We start from the raw sequence: 13126 nt of genomic DNA on the forward strand, positions 1-13126 counted from the left end.
TCCGGCCTGGAACGCCGCGATGCGGACCCGAGCTCCCGCGGGGATTCACCCCCAATCCCGCGGGTCTCCCCTTCCGACCCCGCTCCGGGGTCCACGTGCAAAATCCGGGATTTCGGGACAGTTTGGGGTCAAAATTCCTTCGGGATCAGCCGCGGCCACGGGCGCCGCCATCGCCGCGCGACGCCGCTCAGGGAGGCCCCGCCCAGGGCTGCCGGCGGCGCCGCCTGAGGCGGGAGGTGACCCCGGGACCCCGCCTGATCCGAGATCCCGGCGGCGATCCCGGTAACTGATCCCAGCGGCGATCCCGGTAACTGATTCCGGCGGCTGGTCCCGGTAACTGATCCCGGTGACTCGTCCCAGTCGCTGATCCGGGAGTTTTTCAGGCGGCACCGGGGCCGCCCGCGGCGCGGGGTCCTCTCTTCCCCCAGCCTCCCCCTGGGTCCTCTGCGCTCATTGGCTGTTCCCTCCCCTGTGTCCTGACTTCTGATTGGCCAGCGCGAAATTGTCCCCGCCCCCTCCGTAGCCCCGGTGGTCGCGGGCGCCGCCTGGCGGAGCAAGAGTCCCACAATGCACCGCGCGGGACCCGGGGCAGCCGAGGGGAATTTGGGGGCAAATTTGGGGATTTGGGGGCAGATTTTCAGGTCCAGGGCGAAAAATGGGAACAGATTTGAAGGTCTGGGGGCAGACTTGGGGAAGTGCAGGTCTGATTTGGGGGTGTGGGGCAGATTTGAGGGATTTTAGGGCAGATTTGGGGGGTCTTGAGGTAGATTTTGGGACCCAGGAGCAGATTTTGGGGTCTCTGGGGCAGATGTGGGGGTCCAGGGTCCCTCTTTCCATCCCTTTCATGTCAAGATCGCGACAACTCGAGGCGCCAGCCCCGGAAATCTGTTCCCAGCCTGGAGGATCTGCATTTCCCCCCCCGAGCTCGGAGCTTTGGGTACAAAAAAACCATTTTTGCGCAATGGGTGAAAAATTCATTTCCTGGGGCCGAGAGCAGCCGCTTCCTTCCTGCGCCCTGAATCCCCGGCCCGGCGCCGCCCGGCTCTTCCCGGCGCATTCCGGCACATTCCGGCTCATCCCTCGTTCCCGGGGAGCTCCCACAGGAGGAGGAGGAGGAGGATGAGGTTGGAGTTTCTGCTCCTCGTGGCCGCGGCGTTTCCCTCGTGCCTGAGTCAGATGAGCCACGGTTCCCGCCAGGATTCCCGCCAGGATTCCCGCCACAATTCCCGCCGTTCCATGGCCACGCCAAGGCTGCTCCCGGCGCCGTTGGTGCTCCGGATGCCCCCGGGCCTGGGTCCCCCCCGGATCCGCTGCCTGGCCCCGCGACGCTTCTCCGGCAGCACCTTTGAGCTTTTCCAGGGAATCTCGGCGCTCCCGGTGCAGAGCGTTCCGGCCGCTCCCGACCACCACTGGGCCGAGTTCTCCCTGCCCGGAGCCGCCCGGTGCTTCTGGTGCCGGTACCGGAGCCACAACGGCAGCGTCTGGCTGGAGTCAGAGCTGAGCCCCGGGATTGGGAGCTCCGGTGGGTGGGGGGGGGCTCATCCCGGGGGGAATCCCCTTCCCGCACCCGGGGGGTGCCGCGGAGCCAAATCTGGTGTTTTTCTCCCCAGATTTGGGCGATGCCGAGTGTCACCCCAGCGACGCCGCGGCCACGGGACCCCCCCCCACCGCCGGCGCCTTGCGGGAAGGTACCGGCACCACCCCGGGGCTGATCCCTGCCGCGGATCCCGGTCCGGACCCCGGTGATCCCCCCCCACCCTCTCTCCCTTCCAGTTCCTTCCTGGCTCCTCCCGGTCTCGGTCGGTGCCGCCGTCCTGGGGCTGCTGCTGCTGCTGGCGGCCGTGGCCGTGGCCTGGCAAGGTGGGCAGGGGGCTCAGAACCGGGAATTCCGGGGGGGCAGCACCCAGGGACCCCCACCCCGCCCTGCAGGGCTGTCCTGGCCCCCGGTGCCACCGGTTCTGCTCCTCACAGGCGTCCGGCGGCGGCGTGGGCAGAGCCACACGGTCCCGGCCCCGGTAAGGCCAGACCCCTGTGCCGGTGCTGTGACCCCGTGACCCCCAAAGCCACCCCCAGGCCCCTCAATCCCACCCGTGTCCCCCCAAAATCCACGCCCGTGTCGCTCCTGTCTCGGCAGAGCTTCCCCATGGCCCCCGCGCCGGCGCCGCCGGCCCAGTGAGGGGGTCCCGAGGATCCCGGTTGTGCCTCTGCTCCTTTGGGTCCCGGTCCCGGTCCTTTGAGCGCGTCCCGGTGTCCCCACGGGTCGGGGCTGCGCCGCTGCTGCCTCAGCTCCGCCGTGGCCCCGGTGCTGCCAGGCGCCCACCGGACTCTCCGGTGCCAATAAAAGCGTTCGTCTCCAGCGCCGCCGCCGCCGCATTCCCGCGATCCCGGTGCCGGTGCCAGTCCTGGTGTCGGTGGCAGTTCCCAGTGCCGTGTCCCATTCCCAGTGCCCATTCCCGGTGCTCCGTTCCCATTCCCAGTGCCCATTCCCGGTGCCCCGTTCCCATTCCCAGTGCCCCGTTCCCATTCCCGGTTTCCCATTCCCAGTGCCGATTCCCGGTTTCCCATTCCCGGTGCCCCGTTCCCATTCCCAGTGCCCCATTCCCGGTTTCCCATTCCCAGTGCCCCGTTCCCATTCCCGGTGCCCCGTTCCCATTCCCGGTTTCCCATTCCTAATGCCCCGTTCCCATTCCCGGTACGCCGTTCCCATTCCCGGTTCCCATTCCCGGTGCCCCGTTCCCATTCCCGCTGTCCTGTTCCCATTACCGGTGCCCCGTTCCCATTCCCGGTGCCATTCCCGGTGCCCTGTTCCCATTCCCGCTGTCCTGTTCCCATTCCTGGTGCCCATTCCCATTCTCGGTTTCCCATTCCCAATGCCCCGTTCCCATTCCCGGTACCCCGTTCCCATTCCCGGTACCCCGTTCCCATTCCCGGTGCCCCGTTCCCATTCCCGCTGTCCTGTTCCCATTCCCGGTGTCCCGGTACCGGTGCCCTCACGCCCGCCAGGGGGCGCACCGGGCCGGGGGGGCGGGGCCTGTCGGGGGCGGGGCCTCGGCGGGGCGGGGCGCGTGCCCCGGTGGGCGGGGCCGGGGCGGGGGGCGGGGCCCCGGGTGGGCGGGGCGCGGCGCGGTCCAAGATGGCCGCGGTGTCGGTGTTCCCCGGCGTGCGGCTCCTCACGGTCGGGGACGCGAACGGGGAGATCCAGCGGCACCAGGAGCAGCAGCCGCTGCGCCTCGAGGTCCGCACCGGCCCCGACAGCGCCGCCATCGCCCTCTACGGCCGTGAGTGCGCGGGGGGGGGGGCCCGGGAGAGGCGGGGGGCCCGGCGGGGGAGGGGGATGTGGGGAGAGGGGGGGGGGGGTCTGAGGGGTCTGTGGGGATGGGGGAGGAGGATCTGAGGGGTCTGTGAGGATGGGAAGGGGCCCTGAGGGGTCAGTGGGGTTGCGGGGTGGCTCCGAGGGGTCTGTGAGGGTGGGGGGGGGGTCTGAGGGGTCTGTGGGGATGGGGGAGGGGCCCTGAGGGGTCAGAGGGGGCGGGAGGGGCTAAAACGGGGCCCTGAGGGGTCTCTGGGGATGGGGGGGGGTCGGGAAGGGACCCTGAGGGGTCAGTGAGGAGCTGGGGGGGCTCTGAGGGCTCTGTGGGGATGGGGGGGCTGGGAGGGGGGGAGATCGGCGGGGTGGGGGCACCTGGGGGGCTCTGGAGGGTTCGGGGGTGCTGGGGCGCGGGGGGGGCCGGGCCTGGGGCGGCGAGCTGGGGCTGGGGGGGGCTGGGGGTTCGGGGCCGGGGGGGGCTGGGCTGCCGGGGGGGGGCTGGGGGCTCCAGAGAGAGGCTCGGGGGCACTTTGGGGTGCCCGATGCCTTTGGGGGGGTCTCAGCGCCCCCGCCCCGCCCGGCCGAGGTCAGGGGGCTCGGGGGGAGCTCGGGGGGGTCCCCGTCCCCCGGCGTTTCCCGGAGGCTGCGGAAAGTTCGTTCCCATCCCCCCCCCCCCCCTAATTCCCACTTTTGCCCGAATCGGCCCCAATTCCGTGACCTTCCCGGCGCCCGGGGGGGCTCCCGGTGGCGCCCCCGAGTTCCAGGGGCTCGGGGGGCGGCGGCGGCGCCGACTCCTCTTTGTCTGCGCGCAGGATTCCGGCTTTTCCCGAGCTTTGGGGCATTTTTCCCTCTCTTTCCCCAAACCCGGCGTCTCCTGCGCTTTGTGCTCGGGATCCTCCGCGTCCGGCCGGGATCCCCGCGGCTCCCGGCGGATTATCCGCGGTGGGGGGCGAGCCCCCGGCCCCCTCCGTGCTAGCGGGGCGCTCCGTTACGTTAATTAACCAGCGGGAATAATTAACGCGCGGCCACGGCTTTGACACCGATGGGGGCGGGGGGGAAACTGAGGCACGGCGGCCGCTTCATGCCCGAGCCCGCGGCTCCTCCCGGTGCCGGCCGGGCCCGTTCTCCGCCGGGAACGCCGCAGCTTCCCCCGGAGCCTCCGGAAGCCGTTCCAGAGGAGCCTTTGTGTGCCGGGCCGGGGGCTCCGGGGGGCTCGGGCCGCCCGTGCAGCATCTGCCGGCACATCTGGCGGCCCTTTCATCGGCCACAAAGAGCCGGAGCCGGCGGAATTCCCGCTCCCGGCGCTCCCGGCTCGGGGCAGGTGTTGCCGGCTCGGCCTCGCTCCCGGCGCTCCCGGTCCATCCCGATCCAACTTCCCGCGCCGCGTGGCCGCTCCGCCGGGACGGGAGGGGGCTCCGGCAGCCGCATCCCGGCGGAAAGACCGGGATTTTTGGGGAAGCGGCGCGGTTGGTTTTCCCGGCTGCTGCCCCGCTCGCTGCCGGTGGCCGCTCCCGGCTCCCGGGGTGACTCCCGGGGCGATTCCCGAGTCCCGGGGTTACTCCCGGCTCCTAGGATGGCTCCTGGGGCAATTCCCAGCGCAGCCCCGGGCCCTGCAGCCTCTTCCCTTACATCCACGGGGACAGTCCCCATTTCTGACTGGAATTCCGGCCGCTGCCCCCTTTCTCACCCCGGGCCGTGCTTTAGGGGTGCTCCCTCGCTGTAATTAGGGGTTAATTAGGTTAACTGTGCCTTATCATGCTCTGTTCAGAGGGTTCAGGGCTTGGCCTCGTGCTCACCCCGATTTTCTCTCTGTCCCCTCCCTTTTCCTTCCATCCCACCCCATTTTCCCTCTGTGCCCGCCCCGTTTTCCCTCTCCACACCCTCCTCTCCCATTTCCCCCCACCCCCCCCATTCCCGGTTTTCCCTCCTCCCAGATGAGGACGTCTGCGTGTTCAAGTGCTCCGTGTCCCGCGAGACCGAGTGCAGCCGGGTGGGCAAACAATCCTTCATCATCACCCTGGGCTGCAACAGCGTCCTGCTGCAGTTTGGGACCCCCAACGGTGCGAAACCCCCCCCGGATGCCCCCGGACCCCGCTGGGTTCCCCCGGGATGCCCCAATAACCCCCCCCGTCCCCTTTTCCCCCCAGATTTCTGCTCCTTTTACAACATCCTGAAGAACTGCCGGGGCCACAACACGGAGCGCTCGGTGTTCAGCGAGCGCACGGAGGAGTCCTCGGCCGTGCAGTACTTCCAGGTGGGAATTCCCGGTCCTGGGGGGGATGTTCCCGGCCTGGCAGCGTTCCCGGGGTGACGGCGTGTCCGTGTGTCCGGCAGTTCTACGGGTACCTGTCCCAGCAGCAGAACATGATGCAGGACTATGTGCGCACGGGGACGTACCAGCGGGCGATCCTGCAGAACCACAGCGACTTCAAGGACAAGGTCTGTGGGATCGCGATCGTTGCGGGGGGGATTCAGCTCGGTTTGGAGGAATCCGGCTTGTTTTGGGGATTTTGGCTGTTTTTAGGGGAATCTGGCTTGGTTTGGGGGGGATCTGGCTCAGTTTTTGTGAAGACTGGCCTGGTTTTAGGGGGGAAGCCTGCCTTGGTTTTTCGTGGGATCTGGTTGAGGTTTGGGGGAACCTGGCTAAGTTTTGGGTTTTGGGGAAGCCTGGCTCAGTTTGGGGTGGGAATGTGGCTGGGTCTTGGCGGGATTTGGCTGGGATTGTGGGCAGGATGCTGGTGGGAACCCTGGCTCATGTTTTGGAGAATCTGCCCTGTTTTTTGGGAAGCCTGGCTCACTTTCGGGACAAACCAGGCTCACTTTGGGGTCTGCCTGCAGCTCCAGCAGCACAGCCTGGTCCCGGAGCTGGAAATTGGGCTGTTTTCCCCATTTTTCGGGAGCACACCTGGCGAGGGGTGGGACAGCCCCGCTCCTGCGGGAGCCGCCGTTCCCACGCCGCGTTAAATATAGGATCAAGCACAGGATCAGAGCGGCTTTGGGCGCCAGGGCTGCCCTAATCCCCGCCATTCGCACGGCTCCCCGGGCTGGATAAACTCCACGAGGCTCAGGCATCCCCCTGGCATCCCCCTGGCATCCCCCTGGCATCCCCCTTTCCCCAGATCGTCCTGGACGTGGGCTGCGGCTCCGGGATCCTCTCCTTCTTCGCGGCGCAGGCTGGGGCGCGGAAAATCTACGCGGTGGAAGCCAGCACCATGGCCCAGCACGCTGAGGTGAGCCGGGGGGGCTCCCAAAGAGCTCCCAAACACCCAGGGTGGCCATCCCAGAGCCTGACCCCCCTCTCGTTGCACCCTTTCCCAGGTGCTGGTGAAGAGCAACAACCTGACGGAGCGGATCGTGGTGATCCCGGGCAAGGTGGAGGAGGTGTCGCTGCCAGAGCAGGTGGACATCATCATCTCGGAGCCCATGGGCTACATGCTCTTCAACGAGCGCATGCTCGAGAGCTACCTGCACGCCAAGAAGTACCTGAAGCCCAGTGGTGAGTGCAGGGGGGTCCCCGGGAGCTGCCGGAGCCCCCCCGTTCCCGGCTCCAAGCTCCGGCTCGTCCCTTCCGCAGGGAATATGTTCCCCACCATCGGGGATGTGCACCTGGCGCCCTTCACGGACGAGCAGCTCTACATGGAGCAGTTCACCAAGGCCAACTTCTGGTGAGGACATGGGTGGTTCCCAGTCCCTGCTCCCAGTTCCCCTTTCCCAGTCCCCATTCCCGTGGGGGAACGGTTCTGATCGGGATCAGGGATCTGAGCGGGGTTTGGAGGGAGCTGGGTGGGTTTTGGGGGGATTTGGGTGGGTTTTGTGAGGCATCTGGGTGAGATCTGAGGGGATCCGCTTGGGTTTGGGGGGAATCTGTTTTTTGGGGGCAATCTGGATGGTTTTGGGGGAAAGTCTGGCTTGTGTTTTGGGGAACCTGCCCTGTTTTGGGGAAAATGAGCCTCATTTTGGGGTCTGGCCCTGTCCCAGAGCCAGCACTGGGCTGTTTGTACCTGGCAAGGGTGGCACAACCCTGAGCCCTTCCTTGGCCTCGCTGGGGACACGATCCCAGCCCCAGTCCCTGCCCTGGCAGTGGGGCAACGACCCAGAGCCTCCTCCTGACCCCGGGGAGGACACAACCCCGTCCCTGTCCCCTGCCTGGGGGTGACACCCGCTCCTGGCCCCTTCCCCTGCCCCGGGGGTCCCTGATTTGGGGTTTCCCGCAGGTACCAGCCCTCCTTCCACGGCGTCGACCTCTCGGCGCTGCGCGGGGCCGCCGTGGACGAGTACTTCAGGCAGCCCGTGGTGGTGAGTGACCCCCGGGGTGGGGGGGGGGTCGAGGAGCCGCTCTGGGGGGCTCGGGGCGAGCCAGGAGTGCCCCCACACCGAGCCCACCCCCCTTTCCCCAGGACACCTTCGACATCCGGATCTTAATGGCCAAATCCGTCAAATACACCGTGAACTTCTTGGAAGCCAAGGAGGGCGACTTGCACAGGTGGGGGACACCTGCAGGGGCCTGGCTGAGCCCCCCCCTGCCCGGGGGGGAGCCTGGGGGAGGTCTCCAGCCGCCCCATGACCACCCCAATTGTCCCCCAGGATAGAAATCCCCTTCAAGTTCCACATGCTGCACTCGGGGCTGGTGCACGGCCTGGCCTTCTGGTTCGACGTGGCCTTCATCGGCTCCATGTAGGTGTGGGGATGCCCTGGAGCACCTGGGTGGGCTTTGGGGGGGTTTGGGGGAATCTGGGTGGGTTTTTGGGGGGGAATCTGGTTGAGGTCTGAGAGGATCTGTTTTTTTGGGGGGGGGAATGGGGGCCAGGGCTGTGTCTGACCTCCCCTCGTGTCCCTGTGTCCCCCCAGAATGACCGTGTGGCTCTCGACGGCGCCCACGGAGCCGCTGACCCACTGGTACCAGGTGAGGTGCCTGTTCCAGTCCCCGCTCTTCGCCAAGGCCGGGGACACCCTCTCGGGGACCTGTCTGCTCATCGCCAACAAGAGGTGGGGCACGGGGCGGTTCGGGGGGATTCAGGAGACTTGGGGGCGATTAGGGCAGGTTTGGGGGGTGTGGGGGTGAATTGGGGAGGTTTGGGGGGTCACAGGGGGGTCCCTAAGCCCCCCCCCCCCCAGCCGTGCCCCGGTTTGGGCCGTGCCGTATCCGCTCCGGATCCGCTGCTCCCTCAGCACCTCTGGGACAGCTCTGGGAGCTGCAGGGGGGGCTCCTGGCCCAGTTCGGCCTGGAGGGGGCCTGGCCCAGTTTCAGGGGAGTATTTTTAGCTGAGGGGGGCAGCCACGACCCAGATGCTGCTGCTGGGCCTGGGGGGCCAGGACCCCCTCAGGGGTGTTTTGGGGTCTCAGAACCCCCCCCCCCCAGCTCCATCTGGGGGTCCCAGCCCCCCTCCAGGTCCATCTGGGGGTGTCTCACGGGCTGTGCCCCCCCAGACAGAGCTACGACATCAGCATCGTGGCCCAGGTGGACCAGACAGGCTCCAAGTCCTCCAACCTCCTCGACCTGAAAAATCCCTTCTTCAGGTAGGGCCGGGGGGGTTGCGGGGCCGGGGGGGACGCCCAGGACCCCCCCCAAACCCTCACAACCGCCCCCCTCCCCCAGGTACACGGGCACGACCCCCTCGCCCCCCCCCGGCTCCCACTACACGTCGCCGTCGGAGAACATGTGGAACACGGGCAGCACCTACAACATGAGCACGGGAATGGCCGTGGCCGGTGGGTTCCGGGGCTCTGGGGGGGGTCCTGGGGACTCTGGGGGGGTCCTGGAGGGCCGAGGGGGGGTCACCTCCCGCTTCTGGGGGGGTCTGACCCCCCTCTCCCCGCAGGGATGCCGGCGGCTTACGACCTGAGCAGCGTCATCGCCGGCGGCTCCAACGTGGGCCACAACAACCTGATCCCTTTGGGTGAGTCTGGGGGGTCTCAAACCGGGCCTGGGGGGGTCTCATAATGACCGTGGGGGTCTCACAGCCCCCCCCCCCAAACCTCACCGTGCCCCCCCCACCCCGCAGCCAACACCGGCATCGTCAACCACACCCACTCCAGGATGGGCTCCATCATGAGCACGGGAATCGTGCAAGGTACCCCCGACCCCCCCCCCAAAAATACCTCTCTGGACCCCCCCAAATCCTCTCCCTGACCCCCCCCTCTGCCCCCCAGGCTCGTCCAGCGGCCAGAGCGGCGCCAGCTCCAGCACCCACTACCCCCTGAACAGCCAGTTCACCATGGGGGGCCCCCCCATCTCCATGGCCTCCCCCATGTCCATCACCACCAACACGATGCACTACGGCAGCTAAAGGCCCCCCCCGCTCCCAAAAATCCAGGAAAAAACCAAAATCGGGGGCCTCCCCCCAGCCCCGGGGGGCCCCTCCCGCCCCCCTCGCTCCGTGCCGGACCCGGAGGGGTTTTCTGGGGTTTTTTTGTTGTTTTCTTTTGGGGAGGGGGGGGAAAGGGGGGGAGGTTCATTTTTTAACGCTCCGATTCCCAGATAATCCCTGGTGGGATGGGGCGGGGGGGGGGGGCATGAATCCCACCGGGAATTCCCCCCCCCCTCCCCCGGGATGGGAATCCCGCCGGGAACGGGCGTGAATGTACCAAAAGCTCCGGGTTCGGCCCCGTTCCGGAGGGCTCGGGGTCCCCCCGGCCCGTTTTGCCCTCGGGGGGTGCAGCGGGGGCCAGGCTGGGGGGGCCCCGGCTGTAGGAATAGCAGCTGTGCGGGATTTTTCCGGCTGTAGTCTGAATAAACGGGAGGGTTTCGACGCTCGGGCCACCCTCAGGGCTCTGGGGGCTCCCCGGGGGGGCGCTTGGGGCTCCCCAAAATCAGCGGGGCACGGATTGGAGAATCCCTGCTTTTATTTGGGCTCACGGAGCGGAGCGGGCTCCGACGAGGGGGGGTCGGGGGGGGGGATGGGGGGGTCCCCTCGGTCCAGGGGCTCCCCCCATCCCGGCCCCCCCTCACCGTGCAGGGTGGGAAGCGTTGGAGGGGGGGATCCCCACGGGGGCCCCCCCAGATCCCGCTGTGGGGAGGGGCTCGAAGAAGTAGAGCTGGGAGGGAAAAGAGGAATCAGGGCTGGGGCTGGGGGGTCCCTAAAGCCCCCCCAGGACCCCTCCAGGGGCAGTTTGGGGTTTTAATTCCCCCCCCCAGCTGCGTTTTCAGGGGTCTCAAACCCCTCCCCAGGCTCATTTCAGGGTCCCAGCGCCCCCGACCCCCCCTCAGACCCCCCCCAGGCGGGGCAGGGGGTACCTGGCAGCCCAGGGCCAGCAGCGTGTGCAGGGCCACCAGCGCGGCCCCCCCGGCCAGCGCGGGCACGCGGCCACCGGCCCTCAGGGGCGGCCAGAAGGTGACGGCCAGAGCTGCGGCCGAGGGCACGGCCAGCACGGCCAGCACTGCCCAGCGCAGCCACGGCACCGGCAGCGCCCACAGCACCTGGGGAGAGCCCAAAAGCACCTCAGGGACCCCAAAAATCACCCAAACACCCCTCAAAACACCCTCTGGGACCTCCCAGCACCCCGGGGACCCTCCCAGACATCCTTGGCAAACACTCTGGGGACCCCCCCCGCAAATACCTGGAGGACCCCCCAGCACCCCAGGGACCCTCCCAAACCACCCCAGGGACCCCCAAAAACTCCGTCCGACACCCCAGGGACCCCTCAGACACCCCAGGGACCCCCAAAACCTCCCTCCAATACCCCAGGGACCCCCAAAATCTCCCTCCAATACCCCAGGGACCCCTCAGACACCCCAGGGATCCCCAAACACCTCAAGGACCCCCCCCGAACCCGGGGACCCCGACTCACAGCGGCGGGCACGAGCGCAGCCAGGGAGTAGCCGTAGGCACAGAGGGTCTCCAGGAGGCTGAAGGAGCCCCCCGAGCCCCCCCGGGCCCAGCTCAGGGCCCCCCAGAGCCCCAGCGGCACCAGCCCCGCGTAGCTGAAGATGAGGGTCACGGCCACGGGCACTGGGGGGGCACGGGGGGGTCACGGGAACGGGCCCAGGGTGCGGGGCAAGGGCTGAGGGGGGGTCAGGGTCACCCCAAACACCCCCCGAGGGATCTGGACCCCGATCCCGGAGGTGACCGGGCACTGTTTGGGACCCCCCCGTGCCCCCCCTCCCCCTCCCCCGGCCTCACCGTGGTGGAAGCGGGGCCGGTACCGGTGCTCGGGGCCCCCGCGGGCGGCGCCGAGCTGGGACAGGTCCCCGCTGATGGCCAGAGCCAGAGCCAGGGTGGCACAGATCCAGAACGGGCCTGGGACCGGGGAAAGGGCATTGGCACCGGGACCGGGACCGGGACCGGGACTGGGAGCGGGAGCGGGGCCGGCGCCGCCCGTCCCTCCCTCCCTCACCGTACAGGTCGGGGTTGTTGCGCAGCCGGTGACGCACAAAGTTCTTCCCCGGTACCGGCAGCACCGAGGCCTTGATGCGCTCCAGCACCTGCGGGGACACGGGCGGGGCTCAGCCGGGGCTGCTCCCGGGGGCCGGTGCCGGTGCCCGGTGCCGGTTCTGTACCTGCCGCGTGTCCACGTCGAAAAACGCCTGGTAATACTCGAAGGTCCAGAAGCCGCGCGGCTGCCGCTGCCCCGCCAGGAGCTGCCGGTGCGGTCAGACCGGGGGTCGGTGCCGGGCTCCTCCCGGACCCCCCCGGGGCACCGGGACCCCCAACTCACCTCGGCCGTGTCAGCATCGTCCCCGTCCTCGGGGGGCTCCGGCAGCGGCACCGCCACGGAGGGTCCCGACCGCGGCTCCGGCGCCTCCCGGGAGTCTGAGGGGGCCCGGGGGGTCACGGAGGGAACCGGAACCGGCACCGGGCCTGGGGTATCACGGGACTCACCGTGAGGCCGGGGCTCGTCCATGGCGGAGCCTCTCGCTGCCGGGACGAGACACGCCGGGCTGTGAGGGACCCTCGCTACCGTCCGGAGACCCCCGGTACCGGCCCCCTCAGGCACCCCCCCCACACAGGGACTCCCCCCGGTACCGTCCAGAGACCCCTTCGGTACCGACCCCGCCATGCCCGCTACCGACCCCACTCCCAAGGACCCCTCCGGTACCGACCCCGCCCCCAGGGAGCCTCCCGGTACCGTCCCGGGACCCCCGGTCCCGCCCCCCCCGCTCACCGCCGGCTCCGCCGACGTGGACTCGTCCCTCCCCCGCGCCCCGTCTACAGTGGTTCCGCCCGGTCCGTCTCGCTCCCGTCCCGCGCTCCCGCCGCGCCGGTTCCGCCCCCACGATGGTTCCGCTCGGTCCGTCCCGACTGGAGCCGTTTCCGGTCATGGTGACCGAGACCCCCCCGGGGGGACGGAGACCCCTGACCCCCCCAGGGACCCTCCCGGACCTCCCACCCCGAGTCCAGGACCCTCCCCACACACCCCCAGGACCCCCCCGCGTAGGCCCAGAACCCACCCGGGACCCCCCAAACCGCCCCCATCGCTGACAGCCCCCCCCGGACCCCAGAGCCCCCCAGGAAAGACCCCCGGGCTCGGTCCCTTCTCCTCTTTATTGGAGCCGCTGGCGGGAGAAGGGGGTGCCAAAGGGGGGGGGAGACCCCCGGGGTGTGGGGGGTCACCCCCAGGCCCCCCCTTCCGAGGGTGCTGAGGGGTTTTGGGGACCCCCCCCCCCCACTATTCCCAGTATTTACAGCGCCGCCGCCGCCGGTACAAAAATAAAAGCTCTGCACGACCCCCCCCGCGCGACCCCCCCCCGAATTTCGGACGGGGGTTTTGGGGGAGGGGGGGTCAGATCCCCCAAATTCCCCCCAGAGCCCCCCCCAGCCCCCCTCGCGTCCCCCCAGTGCTACAGTACGGTCAGAAGTGGGGACACCCCCCAAAAACGGG

General features: G+C 68.9%; 3 protein-coding genes and 1 long non-coding RNA gene across 8 annotated transcripts; 2 read left to right on the forward strand and 2 right to left on the reverse strand.

The window, feature by feature from the left end:
* Window positions 1-645: 645 nt before the first annotated feature.
* LOC116437085 lies at window positions 646-2357 on the forward strand. Of its 2 annotated transcripts, XM_032094653.1 has the most exons (5): window positions 648-1522; window positions 1611-1688; window positions 1774-1860; window positions 1972-2015; window positions 2135-2357. In XM_032094653.1, the coding sequence occupies exons 1-5, from the start codon at window positions 1120-1122 to the stop codon at window positions 2174-2176; spliced, it is 654 nt and encodes a 217-aa protein (XP_031950544.1). In that variant the 5' UTR covers window positions 648-1119; the 3' UTR covers window positions 2177-2357. The 2 variants fall into 2 exon arrangements, with proteins under 2 accessions (XP_031950543.1, XP_031950544.1); XM_032094652.1 differs by having other exon boundaries at window positions 646-1522; window positions 1774-2015.
* A 743-nt stretch (window positions 2358-3100) lies between these two features.
* Window positions 3101-10056, forward strand: CARM1 (coactivator associated arginine methyltransferase 1). The gene is made up of 16 exons (XM_032094559.1): window positions 3101-3278; window positions 5242-5367; window positions 5455-5561; window positions 5642-5746; window positions 6427-6537; window positions 6626-6803; window positions 6882-6972; window positions 7522-7603; window positions 7705-7790; window positions 7892-7981; window positions 8156-8293; window positions 8735-8824; window positions 8904-9016; window positions 9127-9204; window positions 9310-9378; window positions 9458-10056. Exons 1-16 carry the CDS (start codon window positions 3134-3136, stop codon window positions 9592-9594), a joined length of 1746 nt encoding a protein of 581 aa, XP_031950450.1. The 5' UTR covers window positions 3101-3133; the 3' UTR covers window positions 9595-10056.
* Window positions 7738-8215, reverse strand: LOC116437125. The gene is made up of 2 exons (XR_004237184.1): window positions 8128-8215; window positions 7738-8016 (listed from the first exon to the last, which is right to left on the reverse strand). It is a non-coding gene; the product is annotated as an uncharacterized LOC116437125 (long non-coding RNA).
* On the reverse strand, window positions 10049-12581 carry YIPF2 (Yip1 domain family member 2). 4 transcript variants are annotated; one of them, XM_032094585.1, is made up of 9 exons: window positions 12410-12581; window positions 12127-12162; window positions 11963-12057; window positions 11805-11885; window positions 11642-11729; window positions 11428-11544; window positions 11096-11308; window positions 10542-10724; window positions 10049-10342 (listed from the first exon to the last, which is right to left on the reverse strand). In XM_032094585.1, the coding sequence occupies exons 1-9, from the start codon at window positions 12564-12566 to the stop codon at window positions 10071-10073; spliced, it is 1242 nt and encodes a 413-aa protein (XP_031950476.1). In that variant the 5' UTR covers window positions 12567-12581; the 3' UTR covers window positions 10049-10070. The 4 variants fall into 4 exon arrangements, with proteins under 4 accessions (XP_031950476.1, XP_031950475.1, XP_031950474.1 ...); XM_032094584.1 differs by lacking the exon at window positions 12127-12162 and having other exon boundaries at window positions 11963-12105; XM_032094583.1 differs by having other exon boundaries at window positions 11963-12162.
* Between the last annotated feature and the right edge of the window lie 545 nt (window positions 12582-13126).

The sequence above is a fragment of the Corvus moneduloides genome, chromosome 32 (assembly GCF_009650955.1).
Source record: "Corvus moneduloides isolate bCorMon1 chromosome 32, bCorMon1.pri, whole genome shotgun sequence".
In the NCBI taxonomy this organism is placed as follows: domain Eukaryota; kingdom Metazoa; phylum Chordata; class Aves; order Passeriformes; family Corvidae; genus Corvus; species Corvus moneduloides.

What these genes read in the sequence shown, in the direction of transcription:
- LOC116437085 (XM_032094652.1), top strand. Translation starts at nt 1,120, where the DNA reads ATGAGGTTGGAGTTTCTGCTCCTCGTGGCCGCGGCGTTTCCCTCGTGC. An exon ending in CCCCGGGATTGGGAGCTCCG is followed by an intron (nt 1,523 to 1,610) that starts GTGGGTGGGGGG and finishes TTTTCTCCCCAG; the next exon opens with ATTTGGGCGATGCCGAGTGT. An exon ending in GCCACACGGTCCCGGCCCCG is followed by an intron (nt 2,016 to 2,134) that starts GTAAGGCCAGAC and finishes CTGTCTCGGCAG; the next exon opens with AGCTTCCCCATGGCCCCCGC.
- CARM1 (XM_032094559.1), top strand. Translation starts at nt 3,134, where the DNA reads ATGGCCGCGGTGTCGGTGTTCCCCGGCGTGCGGCTCCTCACGGTCGGG. An exon ending in ACTTCAGGCAGCCCGTGGTG is followed by an intron (nt 7,604 to 7,704) that starts GTGAGTGACCCC and finishes CCCTTTCCCCAG; the next exon opens with GACACCTTCGACATCCGGAT. An exon ending in CTGAAAAATCCCTTCTTCAG is followed by an intron (nt 8,825 to 8,903) that starts GTAGGGCCGGGG and finishes CCCCTCCCCCAG; the next exon opens with GTACACGGGCACGACCCCCT.
- YIPF2 (XM_032094583.1), bottom strand. Translation starts at nt 12,566, where the DNA reads ATGACCGGAAACGGCTCCAGTCGGGACGGACCGAGCGGAACCATCGTG. An exon ending in TCGACGTGGACACGCGGCAG is followed by an intron (nt 11,730 to 11,804) that starts GTACAGAACCGG and finishes GTGTCCCCGCAG; the next exon opens with GTGCTGGAGCGCATCAAGGC. An exon ending in CAACAACCCCGACCTGTACG is followed by an intron (nt 11,545 to 11,641) that starts GTGAGGGAGGGA and finishes CCCCGGTCCCAG; the next exon opens with GCCCGTTCTGGATCTGTGCC.